Genomic DNA, 21,875 nt, shown 5'->3' on the forward strand with positions numbered 1-21,875 from the left:
GCCTTGAATCTTCACTGTCACCTAACTTGCAATGTAGAAAGGTCCCGTGTATGTGGAAGTCAGCGTTACCCAAGAGCTCTGCCCGCCACTTCCTGCAGCTGGTGTCTGCTCTAACTTTAAGCACTGTGGGCTGACGCCTCAGGTAGCAGGTTGCTGGTGAGGTTCCTAAGCCATTTCTATATTTCTAATCATAACTCATTCACAAGGGCAGTGGGGTGACATTATCATTTGTGCCCTAGCTTAAATTCTTAGGTACAGTCATTGGGATATGTTCCAAGGCTCCAGCCTAGCCCTTCTAGGCTGCCCTTCAGAGATGTCAGGCCCTTTTGATAGTCTGGGTGTTTCCCCTTACCCCTTAGGTTACTTACCCCTGTGAGGTCTAACCACATCTGTGTCCACAAGGCTGGGTCACAGTAGAAGACATTGCCACAAATGATAAACAGGCTTGACCACATCCCCAGCAGTCCTGGGTTCCCACAGTAATAGACCCACTTGGAGAAGCTGGGAACCGGCCATGGTAGGGTGTTGAGAGCTCTGGTTCGGAGACAGCCCTACCCCTGGGACATGAAGGACAGAATTCAGGCCTGTGCAAGAAGACTGGTGTATCAGGACCCCTACAATGGGTTAGGATAGGACCCCAAAGGGTCAGCCAGGTAGACTTCTTGCTTGCTGTCACTTGGTCACCTGGGCCTAGACACCCACCTATCTGGTTCCTACCTCCATTTCTCTCCCCAGTGAGGCCTTAAAAGCCTGGTAGAGCTGGGCAGGGACTTTGGGAAATGTCAGCTCCCACAGGGTAGTCCTGGGCCCCCACTGCCCATCCTTGCCCCTACCTAAGGGACATCCTTGCCATCCCATCATGCTCAGCCTTTCAGTTGCCCAGGAAGTCATAGGGTCCCCACCTTCTGAAATTTCAGGCTCATAAGTCACTTCCCCATCAAAAGTCATCTTCCTCCAACTAGACCATCCAATTAGCACCCCACAGCTCTGGTAGGGCTGGAAGGCTAGGCCTTGGTTTCTGCACCAGAACTGGGAACTTGTAGAATTGTAGAGTTGCCCAAGTTGGCCCATTTACCATCTCTAGCTCTCATTAATTGGGTCCAAATTATGGGAGAACAGTAGAAGATGCAAAGCTACCCAGAAGCCACTGGAGAAGAGCCTCTGTAACTCTAGACTGCTCTGGAGGTGGTTACTGCCAGCAGGGTGCTGGTACAGAGGTGTACACCTCTTGCCCCGCCCAGCCCCACCCCACCCCGCCCCCATGACCTAGCGATTGGCCAGTCCTGATCACTGGGAAGGGCTCTCAGAAAGAATAACTACCCCAGTGCTCAAGCCAGAGTATTTTGTGGAACCTCTAGGGTTAGCGTGCCCAAGATCCCGTCATGCTCGGCCTCTGGCTTCTCAGCGTCCTATGGACACCAGGTGAGTGATGATTACTTGATTTCAAGGAACCCATTCAGGGTTTGGTGGTCTGCCATACTACCATGGTCAGGTCACCTTGCCTCCCTAGAGTTGGTCCTTGGGTATGAAGAAAATAGATACAGAGTTTCGATTTTTCAAAAGTGGAGTGTAAGAGAAGTTGATTCCTAGGACTTTCCTTTTGAGCTGGTTACAGGAACAGTGACACCACTAGGTGTGGCACCCACAGGGCAGCTTCCCTGGCTGCTGGAGAAGTCCCAGGCAGCAAGGTTCACCTGTGTGACCATGGAGGGTGCTGAATCCTCTAGTCAGGCAGGCACAGAAGCTCAGAAGTCCCGAGCAACATGGGGTCCTGTCTCCTGCTGGAAGGCTTGCCTTACCTCTGTCCTGAGAGGCCTTTGGCTGGAGTGGTCTCTCCTCTTAACTCTCAGTCCTGAAAGTTTGGGGTTAAGAAGCTGTACCCTTTGTCTATGCAAAAGAGGACACTTCTTTGGAATAGGTGGTCTCTAAAACTGGACCTGCCTACAAAGGGTCCCTCATCTGTTGATGGACACTGATGTTTTCTGTTGGGAAGAGAAAAACCTGAAGGAGGGGGTGCTTCGTCATCAATCAGATATGATCATGTAACTAAAGATGCGATCAGGTCAACTCTAGATGTCTGGCAAGCCGACCAAAGGGCCTATATATGTGTTCTCTCTGGGTAAGTCTAGATAGGCACTGGGGAAGGGTGCGAGGTTGTGCTAGGTTCAGACAGACTGACTCTAGTGTGATGGATCTGGTGATATTTTCGGCACAAAGTTCTTATCTGGATCACAGGGCCAGATCCCATTGCTGGTACCTAGCTATGTAGTGATTCCCCAGATAAGAGGGATAACACTGACCAGAACTTCTTAGGGTAGGATAGCCCCTGATGTGTCTTCTGACCCCCTTTCTTCTATAGTCATAGCCCCTGAACCTCCTTTGCCCGATGTGAAACAGTATGAGGTGGTATGGCCTCGGCGCCTGGCAACATCCCGCTCCCGTAGAGACCTGCCCTCCCATGAGGTAAGTCCCTTAGCTTGGCCACACAACCTGTTTCTGTAAAAGGAGCAGCAGTCTCTAGGGGCTGCCCTGCACACCTCCAGGACCTAAATCTGTCTGTGCGTCTGGGCATGACTATGGTCCCTTCCTCCTGTGCTCACTACTTCGCTCCTCCTGCCACCACCCGGAACCAGAGTCTAGGGCCTCCAGGTAGGCACTAGGACCCGCTACCTTGCTCCTTTGGAGGCATTGGCTCAGCCTGGAGAGACCTCTCACCCAGGAAAGGTACAGCAGCTTGTGCTGCCCCAGGCCACTCCCCAGTTTCAGTTGGCAGTGGTTTGTCAGATTATCTAGCAGCTGCTCACCCTAAAGCTGTGTAAATGCCTTGAGAACCTCTTGACCTGGGATTTCCTGGGGCTGGGAACTGAGAATAGCCTAAAGACCTCCAGGAAGATTCCTGGCTCTATCTTTGTTTGGATCTCCAGGAAATATCTCTGCCTGGGCTTTCCTTTTTCCTGGTGTTTGCTATCCCTAGGGCTCGGTGTATGAGTGAAGGGTCATAGAGTGTATAACACACACCTGCCCTGAACCTCAGGCTAGACACCATAGCCAGCTGTGCAGTAGTGGTACTGGGGACATCTTTACCTTCCCCACCCCCATGTTGCCCTGGATTCAGTGGCAATCTGCTAAGGATACCTACCACTTCCTACCCTACTTTCTCTGGGAAGGAATGCCCTCCTCCTCCTCCTCCTCCTCCTCCTCCTCCTCCTCCTCCTCCTCCTCCTCTTCTTCCTCTTCCTCCTCCCCCTCCTTGTGAACAAAAAGGGGCCAAGGAGCTCTGTGTTTTTCTGCTTCATCTGGGAGACCTGCTTTCCCTGTCCTTCCCAAACAACTCAACCTGGCCCCAGCCACCTACTTCTCTGCCTGAAACTAATGAATCCCCAAGGTCTCCTAGGGAGGCCCTTCTGGGGGCTCTCTGCTATGAAACCCTTGGTCCTAATCTGAAGGCCATTCACCCTGACTCCCCATCCAGGGCCTGTACCCAGAGAATCTGAGCTATGCTCTTGGGACCAGAGGGCACATTTTCACCTTGCACCTTCAGAAGAACAGGTAAGCAGATTCTGGCCCTTGGGTCAGTCTCCGAATCCAGTGGGAAGTAAAGGCTGCTGTGTGCCAGAATCTTGGCCCAGACTCCCTATGAGGGCCGCTTGGGGTGAGGTGGAACTAGGGAACTTCATTGCTTCTCTTCCAGGGACCTGCTGGGCTCACGCTACATAGAGACCTTCTCAGCTGCCAATGGTTCTGAGGTGAAGGAGCAGCTGCATGGACAGGTATGGTGTCAGGGCAGCATTCCCTGGGCCAGTGAGACCATGGCAGCAAGACCTATGACCTTCTCCCACTTCTTCTTCAGGACCACTGCCTCTACCAGGGCCATGTGGAAGGGTACCAGGGCTCAGCTGCCAGCCTTAGCACCTGTGCTGGCCTCAGGTATGTATTGCAGACCCAGGCAGGAAGTTCCATTCTACAGAAGGGTAAACTGAGGCAGTGAAAAAAGGGCCTTGGCATGAAATTTTGAAAAAAGAATGTCTTTCCTGTTCTGTGTTTGAAAGGGTTGGGGCTCTTAGACTCCATTAGGAATTGCCATCCATGCCAAACCCATGTGCCTTCTTGCCTCCTGTGTCCACAAGCATCTCTCACAAGGGTTGTTCTGAGGCAGTAGGCATGGACCACCTGTCCTCTCAGATATGCAGGTAGGAACAAGCTGACTATACCCTCTGTTCACCCGGCTCTTCCCTCAGGGGCTTTTTCCAGGTTGGGACCACTGTCCACTTGATTGAACCTCTGGAAGGTGATGAAGAGGGGCAACATGCAATGTACGAGGCAAAGCACCTGCATGAGAAAGCTGGAACCTGTGGGGTCAACACCAGCCTGGATGACCTAGGACCTCGGGCCTTAGAAATCTACAGGTCTCAGCCCCGGGTGAGCAGCAGTATCCCCTGCTGGTCAGCCAGCCACAGACGCCATGCTTGGGCCTAGGCATGGCTGTCTGTAGCTCTGAAGCAGGCCCCATGCCTAGTGGTCAGGCCTGGCTCAGCCCTGCAGCTGGAGAGAAAGCGCACTGCACTGGAGATGTCTAGACTTTGCCTCCCAATGTAGAGTTGGGCTCTGGGCTAAGTTGGGGACAGGGCCAAAAATGCTGATTAGATTCTTTCCCTAGAACTGGCTAATCCCCAGAGAAACCCGCTATGTGGAGCTGTATGTGATCACAGACAGCCGAGAGGTATGGGATGCAGGGGCTGGGGGGCTGGATGAGCTGGGGTGAGGTTGCCAGGCCCCAGCCTAAAGATCCTCTGTTTCCAGTTCCAGAAGTTGGGGAGCAGAGAGGCCGTGCGCCAGCGAGTGCTGGAGGTAGTAAACCACGTGGACAAGGTGGGTCGCCCCGAGGGTGCGACACTTGAAGAGAAGTGCAGCTGTTCAGGGTGGAAAGGGCAAGATAGCCAATCAAGAGGGGAACTAGTTCAGGGCTCTGTACTGAGCTCAGTACCTGGCCAGCACCTAGACTCAGTACCTCCCAGTGATGAAATGGATGTAATGCCCCTGTCCATCCCCCACCCCTGGCCTGACCCTGGGGGGGACTTCTTATCCTCTGCAGCTTTATCAGGAACTCAATTTCCGTGTGGTCCTGGTGGGCCTGGAGATCTGGAGATGGGACAAGTTCTCCATCAGCCCCAGTGCCGATGATACATTGGAGAACTTCTTGACCTGGAGGGAACAGAACTTGCTAGGCCAGCACCCACATGACAACGTGCAACTTATCACGTGAGTGGGGGCACACACCCATCCACCACAATGAGACAAAGCCAAGACTCTAGAGCCAAGCTCTGTACAGCCTGGCCTTGAGGGCAGGACACTTGAGCAGAGCTATGTAGGGATGAGGAGGGGCCAGGAACCATGTCCAAAGCATTACATGCCATGTCTGCTTCTAGGGGGGTTGATTTCACCGGGACCACTGTTGGACTGGCTAAGGTGTCTGCCATGTGTTCCCGGCACTCAGGAGCTGTGAACCAGGTAAAAGAAATTCTCTCTCACCCAAGTTTTCCAAGCTGTCTGGTGGCTGAACAGTCAAACATAGAGCCTAAGTTGTGGGTAGAAGTGTCAGTCCGGGTCCCTACGACACCATCAAGCAGTCACCTACTCCGGGGATGGATTTGGAACCTGTTTTTTTGTTGGGGTATTAGCAGGAAGCAGTATCATGCCTATTGGCACCTAGGGTGGCAGAGGGCATGTGGGTAGATGGTAGCAAGACAGTACTAATGAACATATCCTCATAGGACCACCTCAGGAACCCCATTGGTGTAGCATCCACCATGGCCCATGAGATGGGCCACAACTTGGGCATGACCCATGATGAAAACATCCATGGCTGCTATTGTCCTATACCACGGGAGGCTGGTGGCTGCATCATGACTGCAAACTTTGGGTAAGGTCTCGAGGGACATGTTGGGTGGGAAGGGACAGACTGGCATGTGGAACTTCCTAATGGTGACATCCCTTGCCCTTAGCTCCGAGTTCCCCAAGAAATTCAGCAGGTGTAGCCAGGTTGACCTAGAGTCATTCGTGATGAAGCCCCAGACAGGCTGCCTGACCAATGCCCCAGATGTCAACCGGTTCGTGGGTGGCCCCGTGTGTGGAAACGGATTTTTAGAGCGTGGAGAGCAGTGCGACTGTGGTACACCTCAGGTTTGTCGTATCCCATCCCTGCCTCTTGCTGGTCAGCTTCAGCATTAGTACAGGGACCTCAACCCCAGGTCCTGTTGCTTAGGTTAGCCTCAGGCCTGATGTTATGTGCCCACACCACCTGTGGACCTTGGGATCACCAGCTACCTCATGTCCCTTTGAGCCCCTAGTAACCTATAAAGGAGTTGGAGATAAACTGGCTGCGCCCCTTGCCCAGTGCTCACCAAATGCTAATCTCCCCTGGAGCCAGATCTGGCTAGGATGTAGCTGCTCAAACGGTTGTCCTTCTAGGACTGTAAGAACCCCTGCTGCAATGCTACCACTTGCCAGCTGGTCACAGGGGCGGAGTGTGCCTCCGGTGCCTGCTGCCATAAGTGCAAGGTAAGTTGAACTCCACCCAGGATCTGCCCCAGTCAAACAAAGGGCAACGGGATACCTGTGAAAGCATCATGTGAGTCTGTCCCACAGTAAGCTTCTCTCTGGGACCAGGTGAAGCCAGCTGGTGAGCTGTGTCGTCCTATGAAGGACAGATGTGACCTGGAGGAGTTCTGTGATGGCCAGAGGCCAGCATGCCCTGAAGATGCTTTCCAACAGAATGGCACACCCTGCCCTGGGGGCTACTGCTTTGATGGGAACTGCCCCACACTGACACAGCAGTGCCAAGATCTGTGGGGGCCAGGTGAGGCAGGCATGAGCATAAGATGGGGGCCAGCTTGTGGAGTGTCTATGACCTAAACCAAGCTAACTTCTCCTGGCCCTACAGGTGCCCGGGCTGCATCAGACTTCTGTTTTACCTTTAACATCCCTCAGGGTTGCAGTGGCAGTCTGTACCCTGACAGGTAAGTATCAAGGACAAACTGTTGGGAGCTGGATGTGGTATGTCTTCAATGGCAAGGCTGGTCCACAGAGAATTCCCCACAGAGGAGGCCTGCTCTGTGAGGCAGGTGACTCTCCTGGAGTCTGCCCTCCAGGAGAGTCATCTGCCTCACAAGGTCCACATGTGGTGTGGGCACATAACATCAGGCCTGAGGCTAACCTAAGCAAAACCTGAACCTATCATCTTTGAAAAAGGAGAGGTCCTGGGACCATCTCCTGCAGCACCCAGGCCCCTGAGCGCACAACCAGGATTCCTGTAACCACAGCCTGCCCTCTCTCTACAGGATGAACCGATGTGGGGTGCTGTACTGTGAGGGAGGCCAGAAGCCCCCTGAACGTTCCTCCTGCACTTTCCCCACCATATTTGGAGTTTGCCAAGCCCTCTCCACAGACAGCAACACTGACACCTATGAGCTAGTACTCCAGGGCATCAAGTGCGAGGAGGGGAAGGTGAGCTGATAGGCACTTAAGCTATCTAGGGCTATTGAAGATCAAATGTGCCCATATGAGTCTCTGATAATGTCCTATACAGACAATGTTAACTGGTGGAGGCATGTGCATGAAGCCTCTATTATGCCCTAGTCAAAACTGAGAAGAGAGCCAGGCAAGTGGAGACACCTATCTAAAGACCACCATACCCAAAGTGTCCCCAGGTTCAGCCAGTCCAGTACCACCCTCATGACTGAGCCCCCCGACACACACACACACACACACACACACACACACACACACACACACACAAGTGTGAGGATATGGTCATCCTGGAGTATGAACACACTAGCTGTCCTGGACTTACCTTTGGGTTTGAGGATAATGGGGTAGAGATTGGGTCTAGGTCAGCTACCCAAGACCCCCTTCCACCTTCCAGGTTTGCATGAATGGACACTGCCAGGACCTCCGTGTATATGGACCTGAGAACTGCTCTGCTAAGTGCAACAACCATGGGGTATGTGTGGCCTTGGACCTTAGGGCATGGTATACCCACTGTCTGGTGTCCTCAAGCTAGGTGGCTGCCACCACTTACTTGTCTGATGGAACTGTGGCAGAGATAGCTGTAGCCATAACAATGTGGGCTCAGACTAGCCTATATCCTTCTGATGGAGGCATCAACAAGGCCTCTCTGGGGCTGAGGTAGGACAGGTGCCCTCCGCTGAGCTTGTGACCAATAGACAGTGTGGTCACTAGGAGACTCCTTATATGCCTAAGACTGACATATGTGGGTGGGTGGAGGGGAACCCTATATGTGCTGCAACCTGCCCTGCTGCCCTGTGGGGTACCTGTCCTTGAGGCCCAGCTTTCCCTCCAGGTATGCAACCACAAGAGGGAGTGCCACTGCGATGCGGGTTGGGCCCCACCCCACTGTGCACAGAGGCTGGCAGATATACCAGGTAAACAAGCAGGTAAGTTCCTGAGGACCACAACAGCTGGTATTTGTGGAGTGCTGTTGTTGGTTTTTTTGGGTTTTTTGTTTGTTTGTTTGTTTTGTTTTTATCTTTTAGGGGCTCACCACCTATCACACACAGAGGCTTATTCATAAGTATAAATGTCTGGCCTTAGCTTGGCTTGTTTCTAGCCAGCTTTTCTTAACCCATCTACCTTTTGCCTCTGGCCTTTTTCCTTTTCTATTCCTGTATAACTTTCTTTGTTTCTTACTCTGTAGCTTGCTGTGTAGCTCAGTAGCTGGCCCCTGGAGTCATTCTCCTTCTCTGGCTCCTTTTCTCCTTCCAGATTTCTCCTTCTATATATTCTCTCTGTCTGCCAGCCCCACCTCTCCTTTCTCCTGCCTTGCTATTGGCCATTCAGTTCTTTATTAGATCATCAGGTGTTTTAGACAGGCAAAGCTTCACTCACAGAGTACAACATAAAAGTAACACACCTTAAAATAATATTCTACAACATTTCCTCCTTTTTGTCTAAATAAAAAGAAAGGCTTTAACTTTAACATAGTATAACTATGTACAATAAAACACTTATCACATAAAAATTAATTTACAATATTCAGTCCATTCACATTTAGCAAAATCAGAGAAAGCTTTCCACCATCCATCCATCTTAGTGACTCCAAAGTTTTATACATAATTTACTTTCTATCATAACTCATGACCTCTGGCCCTACCTCATTGTTCCAGGGCCCTGGCTTCCTCTCTCCACCAAGTTTTCTATTGTAATTGAAGACCAGCTTCTAATACTTCTGAAACTAAATCCTCTCAGTCTTGTGGAATAATTCTATTCCTAGTTGCCCATGAATTTAACATCTGTCTTATAAAGGGTGAATGCATACCATATGACACTACTGCTTCCTTAAATTTCTTTATCTACACAATTCCAATTAACTTCTGCATAGCCTTGGGGATACATATTATCTGGTGGTTGTTGTTGAACAATAACTGGATATTTTAAAGTTGGTGTTCTAATAACCTTAGGCCATTCCTCTCCAGTTTCACAATTCAATGGTGTGTCAAATTCTGCTCTAAATTCCTCTGTGTCTGAGCATTTTTCTTTTTTTCTTTAGTATATTTTTCCAAGGCCTGCATCCTATTAATCCACTTGTCATATTTAGCACAAAAAACCACCAAGGCTATTATTGATATATTAATTACCATACTGATAGTATGTATTATCAGTATTATATCAGTGTTGGTTAAATCATTAACCTTCCCATATTCTGATTCTAACTTCAAGCCTTCTAAGGTAGCAATATACAGGGTCTTGGCACCCTGCATTGTTATGTTTCCCATTCTTAATGTAGAAAAACATTTTTTTTCAATATTTAATTCTCTCCTAGTCTCCTAAAGGATTTGCCAAATCTCTCACCAATTCTGTTGACTTCTCTGGGCAAGCGGCAGCCGATTGCTAGCGTGGAGAAGTCCAGATGGCAGATGCAGCAGAGCCGGCAGTGGAGAGCCCCAGAAGGATAATATTATTTGAGTAAACAAAAAGTGCATTGCAAACAACTTCCAAAACTCTGGCAATGACAGAGTCATCTGACTGCCTGGACAGTCACCCAAAGTTCCTTCTGCAACGCTGGGGCATCCATCTTCAGTTTACACACCCAGAATATCTGGCAAACTTTTCAGTGAAGCAGTAAATTTGAAGGACTATCCTGCCTTGTATTGGCAAAGTTCGTCAGTTGCTTTCCTCTGTGTCCTGCAGAATATCTGGCAGACTCTTCTGTGAATCAGGAATTTTGAAGGACTCTTCTGCCTTGTTTGGGCAAAGTTCAACAGTCTTTTTCCTGTGTGTCCTGCATGTCATTCTGCACAGCACATTGTCAGCAGTCAAAGGCAAGAGCAGTTTCTTTGCCCGGTGGCTAACCTTGCCACAATGAAAGCAAACTCCATAAGGAGTTTCTTCAATGCCCATCATCTCTGAAGTAAATTGGTGCTGCCAGGAGCAGATGTGTCTCATTGTCATGAAAACTTTAGGTTAACAAAACATTTACATGCCATCTTTTATAGGTCTTTGAAGTGTTTGAAGACCAGTTATCTATCTAAAATATACGTATTTAACCTAAAAACATACCTAATGTGACTACAAGTTTGATTATTAAATTAACTACTAATTTCTTAATTGTACATTGCATTTTTAAATGAGCTGCATAAGCACAATACCCCAAACAAGAGTAGAAACATATATACAGTGTAACAAAATTAACTTTAAATTTGTATCAATATATCAAAATCCATGCCAATGCAAATTATCTGAGATTAATAGTTGTCCTTTTATCCTATATTCCTATATTTCCCTAAATTATAACATCCATAACCCACCAAATAACCAAAGACCATCCACACACTCCCAGCTCATGGGAATGTGGATGTTGTTTTCTCCAAACTGCTTCCCGCTGTCTGTGGATGAAGTATCTTTAGGGTCCCAGAGAAAAAATTTGATAAAATGGCAAGTCCTGGGAAGACCAACTATAACCTTTGTTGATAGATATCACCTGTCAAGGTTCAGGAGGTCTCCCCTGATCAAACCTGATCCATATTAGCCTGGAACAAATCCACAGCCTCTTGTTTCCTGTGGAAACAAAGCAAAACGTCTCCTCCAAAGCATTTTCTACTTCCATTCAACAAATACACTTTTTGACTTTTTTAAAAATAAGACATTCCTAAAGTATATAGGCTGGTTTACTTTAGCAGTCCCTCTTTCAAGTCCAGGTCTCTTAGCAACTGTCCTTGCTTTTCAGCAATCAAAAATTTCAAAATCAATACAATAACAATAAGGATCCAGACTCCTTGTGTATTTCCCATCTCTATGTGGCTTATTCTTTTTTATTATTTTACTTCTCTCTTTAAAGACTTCATTTTTTTTTTAACTATTCCTTTCTATGACTGTCCATACCCTTTTTCTTTCTTTGTTAAGCCTTCGCACATTGTAAAACACACTGGAACCTGTTTAGAGGTTTTTCCATCTGGACCTCTTTTAGTGAATATATTTCAGCCTATTATGTCTGCATGAGCTAAAAAAGCTGCTAAGCGGAGCAGCTTAGGATCTCTGCCTGAGGCTTTGGTGGCTGGCTCCACCCACTTCTCGGGTCAGGAAAGCCAAGCTGAAAGCTCATAGGCCGGGTCAGAGGTTCATGACTGCATTAAACCTTCCTAGAGCTCTAAAATGCAGAAGCTTGCTCTGTGGCAGGTGTTTTTTACTTACTTTTTTTGTTCTTACCTAACCTACTGACTGCTCAAGGACTTGCCAGCAGACAGAAACTCTTAAAGGAGCCATATCCTCTTTTTTTTTTTTTGTCTGAGACAGGGTTTCTCTGTGTAGCTTTGCGCCTTTCCTGGAACTCGCTTTGTAGACCAGGCTGGCCTCAAACTCACAGAGATCGGCCTGCCTCTGCCTCCCGAGTGCTGGGATTAAAGGCATGTGCCACTACCACCTGGCTTTTTCAGTTTTCTTAAACCTTATGTGGAAATTCGGGCCCATGTTGGAACACCGAAATGTTGTCATTTGTTTTTGCTCTTTTAGGGAGCCCACCACCCAGCTCCCAAATAAATCACACACAGAGGCTTATTCTTAATTATAAATGCCTGGCCTTAGCTTGGCTTGTTTCTAGCCAGCTTTTCTTAACTTATCCCATCTACCTTTTGCCTCTGGCCTTTTTCCTTTTCTATTCCTGTATACCTTTCTTTGTTTCTTACTCTGTGACTTGCTGTGTGCCTGGGTGGCTGGCCCCTGGAGGCATCCTCCTTCTCTGGCTCCTTCTTTTCTCCTTCCAGATTTCTCCTTCTATATATTCTCTCTTTCTGCCAGCCCCACCTATTGGCCATTCCTGCTTTGCTATTGGCCATTCAGTTCTTTATTAGACCATCAGGTGTTTTAGACAAAGTAACACAGCTTCACAGAGTTAAAAAAATGCCACATAAACAAAAGTAATACACCTTGAAATGATATTCTACATCATATGTCCTGCTCAAAACAAGGCTAGATAACCTTGGCTCAGGCATCCAGGGCCACTCTGCACAACCCCCACAGTGTCTTCCTCCCCAGTGGCCACTGAGCCTATGGCTGTCCACAACTCCACAGCCTCAGGGCACTGACTAGGCCTCAGTGGTGGTACTGTGGGGCTGGGAATCACCACTACAACATCTTCTAGACCATTGCCAGAGAGCTGGAAGAGCTAGTGTAATGTACTGGGCCCTCTGCTGGAGTCCTCAGGCACTTGACCATATGTGGGGTGTGGGACCTAGGACATGGTCAAGGTAGACTGGTCCTTGGGCCAGTATCTCTCAAGGGCCCTCCCCAGCTCTTGATTCAACTGGTCCCAGTCCTGGATGATCATGTGACCATATGTCCCACAGCATCTGGAAGCTTTCCAGTCGGTGTGCTGGTATTCCTGGTGATCCTGCTGGCTGCGATGGTCATCCTGGCAGGTGTCATCATCTACCGAAAGGCCCAGAGCCAAGTCCAGAGGAGGTGAGGACATGGCAGTTGTGACATGTCTACATATAAGACACACACTTCCTGTACTCAGCACTTGGGGAATGGCTTTGCTGCTACTTAGGAAAAAAAAACTGGGTTGGGGATTTAGCTAGTGGTAGCCTAGAAAGCACAAGGCCCTGGGTTCGGTCCTCAGCTCCAAAAAAAAAAAAACAAAGAAAAACTATTGCCTCCATCAGCAGGCCTAGGCAGAGGCATTCAAGGGGTCTTGGGATTCTCCAGGTATTGGACAGGCCTGGGTGGGAAGCTCAGGAGATTCCTAGGATCTCTGTTTCTTCTTCTTAGTGTCTGTAAAGGGCACAGTGTGGGCAACAAATAGGGTATGATAAGTCCAGAATTGAGATAACCTGCCCACTCCTAGCCAGGCCACATATGCCCCACCAGGTTCCCACTGTGCCCTGCACCAAGACCTTGACCCCCAAGCTGACTGCCAAAGGACAGCTTTTCCAAGGGCCACCAAGCATCTTCCTGTCAAGAGACTTGCTCCTTGGCATCCTGGGCTCACACATGTGCCTGTGACTACAGCTTACATCCTGTGTAGGGTGTACCAGGGCAGAGATGCCAGCCTGAGTTGGGGTTGGAGGTAGGGGGCATGCCTGGGAGTCCTGGATTCTCTGCCTGGAAGTGACTACACCATTGTTTGTCTCTTTTTCTCCTTAGGAGTGTGGCACCCAAGCCCACCACAGGGCTCTGCAACCCCCTGTTCTACACAGGGGATGGCAGCCTGCCAGATAAGAGCAGGCCTCCAGGCCCTCCAGATGTAGTTTCGACCAACCAGCCCCTGAGACCCACAGAGACACCAAAGAGGCCGCCCCCTGCAGTAAGTGCTGTCCTCTGACAGGTTCATGGGGCTGAAATGAGGGGAACTGTAGCACGAATTCTAATTGGTCTTAATAATAAAAACCCGGAGCCAGATATTGGGGTAAATGCTGAAAGATCAGAAAGACAAAGAAGCAAGCCACAGCTGCCTCTCACTTTTCCAACTCTTCAGCTGAAATGGGGCAAGCTCCCACATCTGTGAATCCTCAGATTGAATGGTTGAGGTCCTGTTTCCACCCACCTTATATTACTGTCTCTACCTCCCTAATGCTGGGATTAAAGGTGTGAGCTACCACCACCACCACCACCTCACACTGTTTCTCTTTTAGACAGATTCAATTTCATGTAGCCCAGGGTAGCCTTGAACTCCTGTTCTTCTTGCTTCCTCCTCCCCAGTGCTAGGATTAAAGGTATGTGCCACCACTGTCTGGCCTCTATGGTAACTAGTGGCTGGCTCTGCCCTCTGATCTTCAGGTAAGATTTATTTGTTAAAGCATACACAAAATATTATATTACCCCTTTTTTGTCTAAAATAAACAAGGTTATAACTAATATAAGAAAAACTATATATAATAAGTATACTATATACAGGCAATAATTACAATAATGTCTAATCCACTAAAATTTGACAAATTCAGAGAAAATACTCCATTATTTATCCTAGTTTGGTGAGTCCAAAGTGTTGTACCTAATTCATTTTTCTATCCTAACTTGTATTACCAACTGAAAACTATCTTTTCATGTCTCTCAAACTTACACACTTTACACTTCTTTATTGAATTTCTTATCTGAATTTGTTAACATGGAAGACTATAAATATAACTGTCTAGTCTTCAACTCCATCAGAGACCCAAGAAGGAAATAATATTATCTAAGTAAACAGGAAGTGCAAGCAACTTCAAAAAAAATGTGAGAAATGATAGAAACAGCTGGCTGCCTGGACAGTCACTCAAGGTTCCTCTGCAACATTGGGGCATCCATCTTCAACTTACAGGCTTAGCATATATGACAGACTTATTTGTGAAGCAGGGTTTTCTGAAGGGTTGTCCTACTTTGTCTTGGCAAAGTTCAGCAGTCCTTTATTTGTGTCCTGCTTGTCCATTTTGGACAGCATACTTTTAACAGTTGAGGCAAGGGCATTTTCTTGCTCAGTGGCTAATTTGCCACAAAGAAAGTAAACTCCATATGGAGTTTCTTCGATGCCCATCATCTTCTCCAAAAAAGATTGGTGCTGACATGAGCAGACATGTCTCATTGTCATAAAAATAAAAAGAACCTATGTTATTAAAACATCTTAAATGTCATATTCTGTAGATCTCTGAAGTGTTGATCTGGCTATCTAAAATATATCTCTGTTTGACCTTGAAAACATTTTTATTGATTGATTTTATTTATTACTTGAAAACAAGTTTGATTGTAATAGATGACTACCTACTAACCTTCATTTCTTTATTATCCTAAATAGTTTGTAATAATAACTTTCAAGGACTAGCAATTTGCATTACATTGTTAAATGAGATGTATAGGTACAATGCCTTGAATGAGAGTAGAAATGTATGTACAGTGTGTTCTAACAAAATTAATCTCAAACTTCTATCAGTATACACAATTTGTGTACAATATACAAAAATCCAATCCAATGTAAAACATTTAAAACTAGTAATTGCTTTTTAAAAGTAGATTCAATAATCTACCTTTTTATCTTATCATATCCATATTCCCCTTTTTTCTTTTCAGAATAGATTCAATAATCTACCCTTTTATCTTATCATTTCTGTATCTTTTTTTTCCAGAGTAGATTCAATAATTACCCTTTTCCCTATCATATCTCTATTCCCTTATTTTTTTTCAAACAAGAACACTGAATATAATCTTCTTTGTTCAACTTTTTTCCTGACCGTTACCAACAACTTGTAACCAACAACCCTAAACAATGACAAACATCCATAACCCACTGAGTGACCAAAAGCCACGTACCACACCTCTTGGGAATGTGGGCATCATATTCTTAAATTTACTTCCTGCTGTCTGGGGGCAAAGGCATCTTTAGGGAACTCTAAAAAGAAAAATAATTGGGTTAATTGTCAAGCCCTGGGAGAGGTAGCTGTATCATTTGTTGTTCAGTCTATGCAAAATGGGAAAATGCAGGGCTTGTCTCAAGTCCTGGCTAGAGTAGTCTATGAGGCTGGATCATATCAGCTAGACACCTGGAAACTGTCCTGAGCAGTTGCAGTTCAATGATGATCTTTGGGTGGTGTTTGTCAACTTAGTGGTGTTGTTGTCTTGGTGGAATTGGCATTGTGGGGCCCCAACATCTTTTTGGAGACTTCAAAGGTCTCTGTTAGGTGTGGTCATGGTTCATTGCAGAAAACTTAAACATTTTAAATGTCATATGCAGTAAATCTAAAAAAGGGTTTTAATTGCTCTCAGAAGGAGTTTCCTCCACAATGACAGGAAACAACTGAACCAAATTTGATACAGGGCCTGGAAGAGGCTCCCCCAAGGTATTTCCCTAAGGCAAAGGGTTACCTTGTCTGTCCCTTGTTGATCCACATTCATTAGTCCAATGCCTGCCTTTGCCATACCTTCTACATAACCCAGAAGGGAGGGGTGTTCTGTTCAGATTATTTTTAGCAAAAATATTATTTCTAGGAACACCCTGTTTATAATCTTCTTTTAGGTGATCTTGTTTACCACAATTGAAACACTTGACATTTTGATTTTTCTTCAAACCTCTGGAAATCACCTCTCCTATCCAAGCATCACCGTAGTTATGAGATTCAATATTGACTGTATCTCCCATTCATTCCTCCAAGGCTGCTAATCTTGCCTTTAACAGCCTAATTACTCTTTTGCATTGTGCATTAGCATTTTCAAAAGCCAGAAATTCAACTATTATTTGTCTAGCTTCTGAATTTGTTATCATTATATTTACTGCTGAAGTCAATCTTTGTAAGAAATCAGTGAAGGTGTCTTTTGGACCCTGTATAACTTTTGTAAATGACTCAATTTTCTTTCCTACTTCTTCAACTCTGCCCCAAGCATTCAAGGCTGCTATGTGGCATAAAGCCAGGGTGTGATCATTATATATACATTGCCTTTCTACATCAGCATAATCTCCCTCTCCAAGAAGTTGGTCTTGGGAGATTACCGTACCTCTGTCCCTACTTTGTTGTTCAATGGTCTTAGCCTCATCTTTCCACCAGGTCCTCCACTGTAACTGAGGACCAGGCTCCAAGACTGCTGTGACGAAGTCTCTCCAGTCTTGAGGGATAATTCTATTACAAGTTGACCACAAGTTTAACATCTGCTTCACAAAAGGTGAATGCATGCCATATAAGACTATCACTTTCTTGAATCTCCTAGAATCTAACATTTGCATAGGAATCCATTCAGCTCTTACACAGCCTTGGGGATATCTATCATTTGGCAGTTCCTGTAAGGTTACTGAATAAATTAAAGTTAACCAATTTTGAAAACCTTAGGCTTTTTCTCTCTAACCTTATAATGCAATGTTGAGATTGGTTCTTCTTTAAATTCCTCTGTCTAAATCTCTAATATCTGTTTTAATAAGCTTTTCTAAAACTCTTATTTGGGCACTCATATTAACCAACTTTCTTAATGATAAAACAAAAATGATCAAACAATAATATTTATAATTGACATTACATAAATCCCATCTAAATTAATTATCCTCATTTAATTGTTCCATTTTCAAATTGTCCAGCATATTATCATACAGAGTCCCAGCTCCCTCCATTGTAATAGTGTTTTCCATTTTTTAATGTGGGAAAAACTCTCTCTTTTAACTAATTCCTCCCTTTAAGAATTCCCAGTTGTCTCACCACATCTGCCGATGATGGTGATTCAGATGACGGTGAAGATATGAGGCTGACTGATGTGTGTAGACCTGGAGAAGCCTGAGCTGCTTTCCTAGTTTGGCAGCAGCCTGATGAGGGAGTCCAGGGATAGCCCACAACCAGGAGAGGGAAGAAGCCAAAGAGCCAGCTGTCTGCACAGTGTGTGCGGGGGGTGGGGGTGGGGATGGGGGTGCAATATGTGCAAAAGTGGCTAACTCCTACAGTTTGGGGAGCCCAAAAGCCTGTGGAGTCTGCTGCAGAGAGGCTACAACAGAGAAAAGCCCCAGACTCCCTCAGAGGGCTTGGGGAAGAAAAGGAAAACCTAGCGGGGCGGGGTAATGACTCTGGCTGAGTGTGGAGTGTGACTCTGGCCTGAGCTGGTGGCTACAAAGCCACAGGCAAGCAGCTTTTTCATGAATTCATGCCCCACAAGTACACAAAATATCACCACAGGGAACTCAGGCTCTCCATCCCTCTGCCTCAGGGTGCGGCCCATTAGGGATAGTGAAGGGATCTATTAGGGATAGTGAAGCCTTTTTGTGCAAATTAACTCATGGGCCCTGCAATAGCCTGAATCCTTGAGAAGAATTTCAATCACCCCAAGGGAGGGAGAGGGACTAAGTCAAGACCTGGTTCTAAGGAGTTTGGACTTGTGGGTTTGAGGGCTCTCAGACTTGAGCTGTGAGAGGAGAATGCCCTTGCTCCTCCTTAAGTGAGATAGTTGACAACATAGCTGGGAAATGGGACGGCCATGCATCCAGCTAGGATGAGCAGGAAAGGGTGCACAGGGTGGTGGCGGTGGGGGCAGTGTACCATTCAGGAAGTGTAAGAGCCTTGGGTCCTAAAGCAGGGGACCTGGTGGGCATGGGTTGAGGGCTTAGCACTGCTTCTTGAGCCCAGGCTCACATCTCTGTCCCTTGAAGCCTCCAGCTGCTGTGTCCTGTCCACCACTCCCAGTTCCAGTTTATGCCCAGCAGGTGCCAGATCTGGTAAGCCTTGGGAAACAGCCATTCGTGTTCTGAGGAGATGGAAACCTCCTGGGAGGTGGTATCTAGTGGCTGTCTCTGTGGGCCTGGGGCCCTAGAGAAATTAGCCCTGCCTAGTCAGGATATTAAATTGAACCTAAGGGTAGATTCAGGTAGCCTAGGAGGGAGGAGGGAATGCTCTATCCCCCAGCCCTGAAATGGTCCAAGCTTGTGGATCCTAATTCTATTTTTTTCCCAGCAGCTTAAACCTGTTCCACCCACCATGCCCCTCCCAAAGCTGAAACCCAAGCAGGTAAGGGGACAGCCTTAACTCTGAGGAGACCCTCTCCTCCTGCAAGCCTGTGGCCCTTTGTTCAGGGACAAGCCATCCCACACTTTCCCTTGGGAGGAAGCTATAAGGATTTGGAAGGTCTCAAAATGCAACTGACTAAAGCTTTGAAAGTAGAGATTCATTCCAGTTCTTTCCCCACCCCCTGCATTGTTGAAGTCATTCCCAGCAGGGTTCCTCACCTCCAGATGAACAGGAATCTCTTTTCTTAGCCCTGAAAGGAGCAGCCTCTTTGGTGTCACTGTGGGTTTAGGGGCTGGTTGGTAGAAACCACCTCTGGAGGGCCTGGAGGCCTGCTCTTATCTGGCAGGCTGCTGTCTCCCGTGTAGAATAGGGGGTTGGAGAGCCCTGTGGTGGGCTTGAGTGCCACACTCCTAGGGAGAAAAAGAGAGAAACAATGGTGTGGTCACTTCCAGGCAGAGAATCCAGGACTTCTGGGCATGTTCCCCAACTTGGGACCCATGGGACAGTGCCCTAGCCCCAGCCCTAGGTGGCTACTCTGGGGTCATGGCTGGGCTGGTGGAAAACCTGTGTGTGGGTGCATGGGTTTGCCTGTCCCAGGGAGCAAATGCAGGGTGGCCATAGGACTGCCACCAACTGGCCCCTGAGCTCTGACACAGGCCTTAACTGCACAGGCCAGCTGCCCACCTGACCTGTGAGACCTGAAGAGCATCTGTTCCTTGCTCTACCCGAGGCCTTGTTGAGAACGTTATCTGCTCTTCTGGGCACTTGTGGCTCTCAAGTGACTTTCAGTCTACATTTCCTATGTTGAAAGTGCTAGTTCACAGTTTTCTGAGGGTCCTCAGTTTGTCCACTTCTTATCTTCTTATTGTAAGTGGATGTGGGTGATACACTTTTAGCAAGAAGAGCGTGGAAAGTAACCAAGATGGGATGGGGGGCTGAATGTCAATGAGATCTCTGTTGGGAGCTATCTGTGTGAACTAATGCCTAGAGAAAGAAATGAATGAGTGCCTGGGAGATCGTCTGGAGCCTCTTAGAATTCCACAGCTCTGGAAACTTGGACACTTGGCCTTTAACAATCGTCACTATGTCCTGCTATAGTGGTTGTATGTTTTCTTCCTTTTTATGTATTTATTATTGTGTGTATATGTGTGGGGGCGTGTATGGCATGGTGCGCATGTGGAGGTCAGAGGACTGCTTTGTGAAGTTGACCTTTACTTGGTTCTGGGGATCAAGCTTAGGTCAGCAGGCTTGTGCTGCAAGCTCCTTTACTGGATGATCAGTCTCAGTGAACCTTGTGGCTTATTATTATTATTATTATTATTATTACTATTATTATTATTATATCATTATTGTTATTATGATGTGTATGTGGTGGTAGGCTGTGGTGTGTGCATACATGCCATAGCATGCAATCAGGATCAGAGGACAACTTTGTGGAACTGGTTCATTTCTTCCACTTTTACACATTTTGTAGAGATTGAACTCAAATGGCCGGACTTGCACAGCAAGTTCCTTTACCCAGTGAGCCATGTCACAGGCCCCTGGTTTTTGTTTGTTTGTTTTGATTTTTAAATTGGGTCTCACTCTGTAGCCCAGGTTGGTATGGAACTCACTATGTAGTCCAGGCTGGTCCTTAAACTTATGGCAGTCTTCCTGCTTCAGCCTCTTAAGTATAAATAGGTGTGATTTTCTGTTTTTCTTTTCACATTTTTTGAGGAGAGGGAGTTTCGTTTGTTTGTTTTTTGTTTTGTTTTGTTTTTGAGTCAGGGTCTCACTGTGTAACCTTGGCTGGCCTGAAACTCTACATGTAGACCAGGCTGGCCTCAAACAGAGATCCACTTGCTTCAGCCTCTTCAGTGCTGGGATTGAAAATGTGCCTCTCTGCGCCTGGCCAAAGACTAATTTTACACTTACATAAGAGCTGAAAAACTCTAGCCAGGTGGTGGTGGTGCATACCTTTAATCCTAGCACTTGGGAAGCAGAGACAGGTAGATCTCTGAGTTCAAGGCCAACCTGGTCTACAGAGTGAGTCTAGGACAGCCAGGGCTACATAGAAAAACCCTGCCTCAAAAAACAAAACAAAACAAAAACAATGAAAGAAAGACAAGAAAGAGGAGGAGGAGGGAGAGGAGGGGGAGGAGGAGGAGGAGGAAGAGGAAGGAAGGAAGGAAGGAAGGAAGGAAGGAAGGAAGGAAGGAAAGAAGGAAAAGAGAACCCTAGGAGAAGTCCTAAAGGCAAAGTGGGGGCAGTGCACAGGGATTTCTGATCAAGGATTAGAGAAACTGGATGAGGAGGAAGGCCAAAATGTGCCTCACCTAGGAGGACAGCTCAGCAGAGCCTTCAAGATACCCTGACACCTACCAATGCCAGGTTACCATCCTCTCTAGGAATGTGGACATGCAAAGAAATGTGTTGTAGTAGTTAACTCTTATCTGAGCTCTGGTAATGCTGTAGAGTACTGTCGAGACTATGAGATGGGTCAGGACAGCTAGCCAGGAAGAAGAGCGCTGCCAAGTTCAGTTTTCATCTCCTGAGTGCTACGGCCACAGAGGGCTTTCCTACAGAGCTGTGGGAAGACAGAAGCCTCAGAGCTAGGCTGGAGATGAGCAGGACAGCCCTGGGAGGATAAAGCTGAGAGCAGTACTTGGCCCGCGTGGGAGATGCCCTCCATCAGCTGTGTCTGGTTCCTCCCAGGTCAAGCCAAACTCTGCACCCCCAACACCACCAGTCAAGCCTGGGACTGAAGGGCCCATGCCTGGAGTGACTCAGGTGAGCCCCCATCAGGAAGGGTCTGTCTTGCTGGAACCATCCTGCTGACTGGCATTGCTCTGGAGGCTGGGGTGGGTTGTTGTTGTTGCTGTTGTTAACTGGTAAGTTTTGTTGACATCTGAAAAGGCTTGATGTCTGCTTTGTAATCTGCCA

At 47.1% G+C, this 21,875-nt stretch overlaps 1 protein-coding gene across 1 annotated transcript; it reads left to right on the forward strand.

Moving 5' to 3' along the window:
* Positions 1-1,411: 1,411 nt before the first annotated feature.
* On the forward strand, positions 1,412-21,793 carry Adam8 (ADAM metallopeptidase domain 8). Its single transcript, XM_059256131.1, has 23 exons — positions 1,412-1,422; positions 2,319-2,463; positions 3,473-3,549; positions 3,692-3,770; positions 3,851-3,927; positions 4,239-4,419; positions 4,658-4,720; positions 4,801-4,869; positions 5,093-5,259; positions 5,427-5,508; positions 5,772-5,920; positions 6,003-6,180; positions 6,469-6,558; positions 6,667-6,856; positions 6,941-7,016; positions 7,338-7,503; positions 7,922-7,999; positions 8,360-8,453; positions 12,858-12,972; positions 13,657-13,816; positions 18,599-18,664; positions 18,903-18,953; positions 21,648-21,793. Exons 1-23 carry the CDS (start codon positions 1,412-1,414, stop codon positions 21,768-21,770), a joined length of 2,487 nt encoding a protein of 828 aa, XP_059112114.1. The 3' UTR covers positions 21,771-21,793.
* The last annotated feature ends 82 nt before the right edge of the window (positions 21,794-21,875 follow it).

Source organism: Peromyscus eremicus, chromosome 1 (assembly GCF_949786415.1).
Source record: "Peromyscus eremicus chromosome 1, PerEre_H2_v1, whole genome shotgun sequence".
NCBI classification, from domain to species: Eukaryota; Metazoa; Chordata; class Mammalia; order Rodentia; family Cricetidae; genus Peromyscus; species Peromyscus eremicus.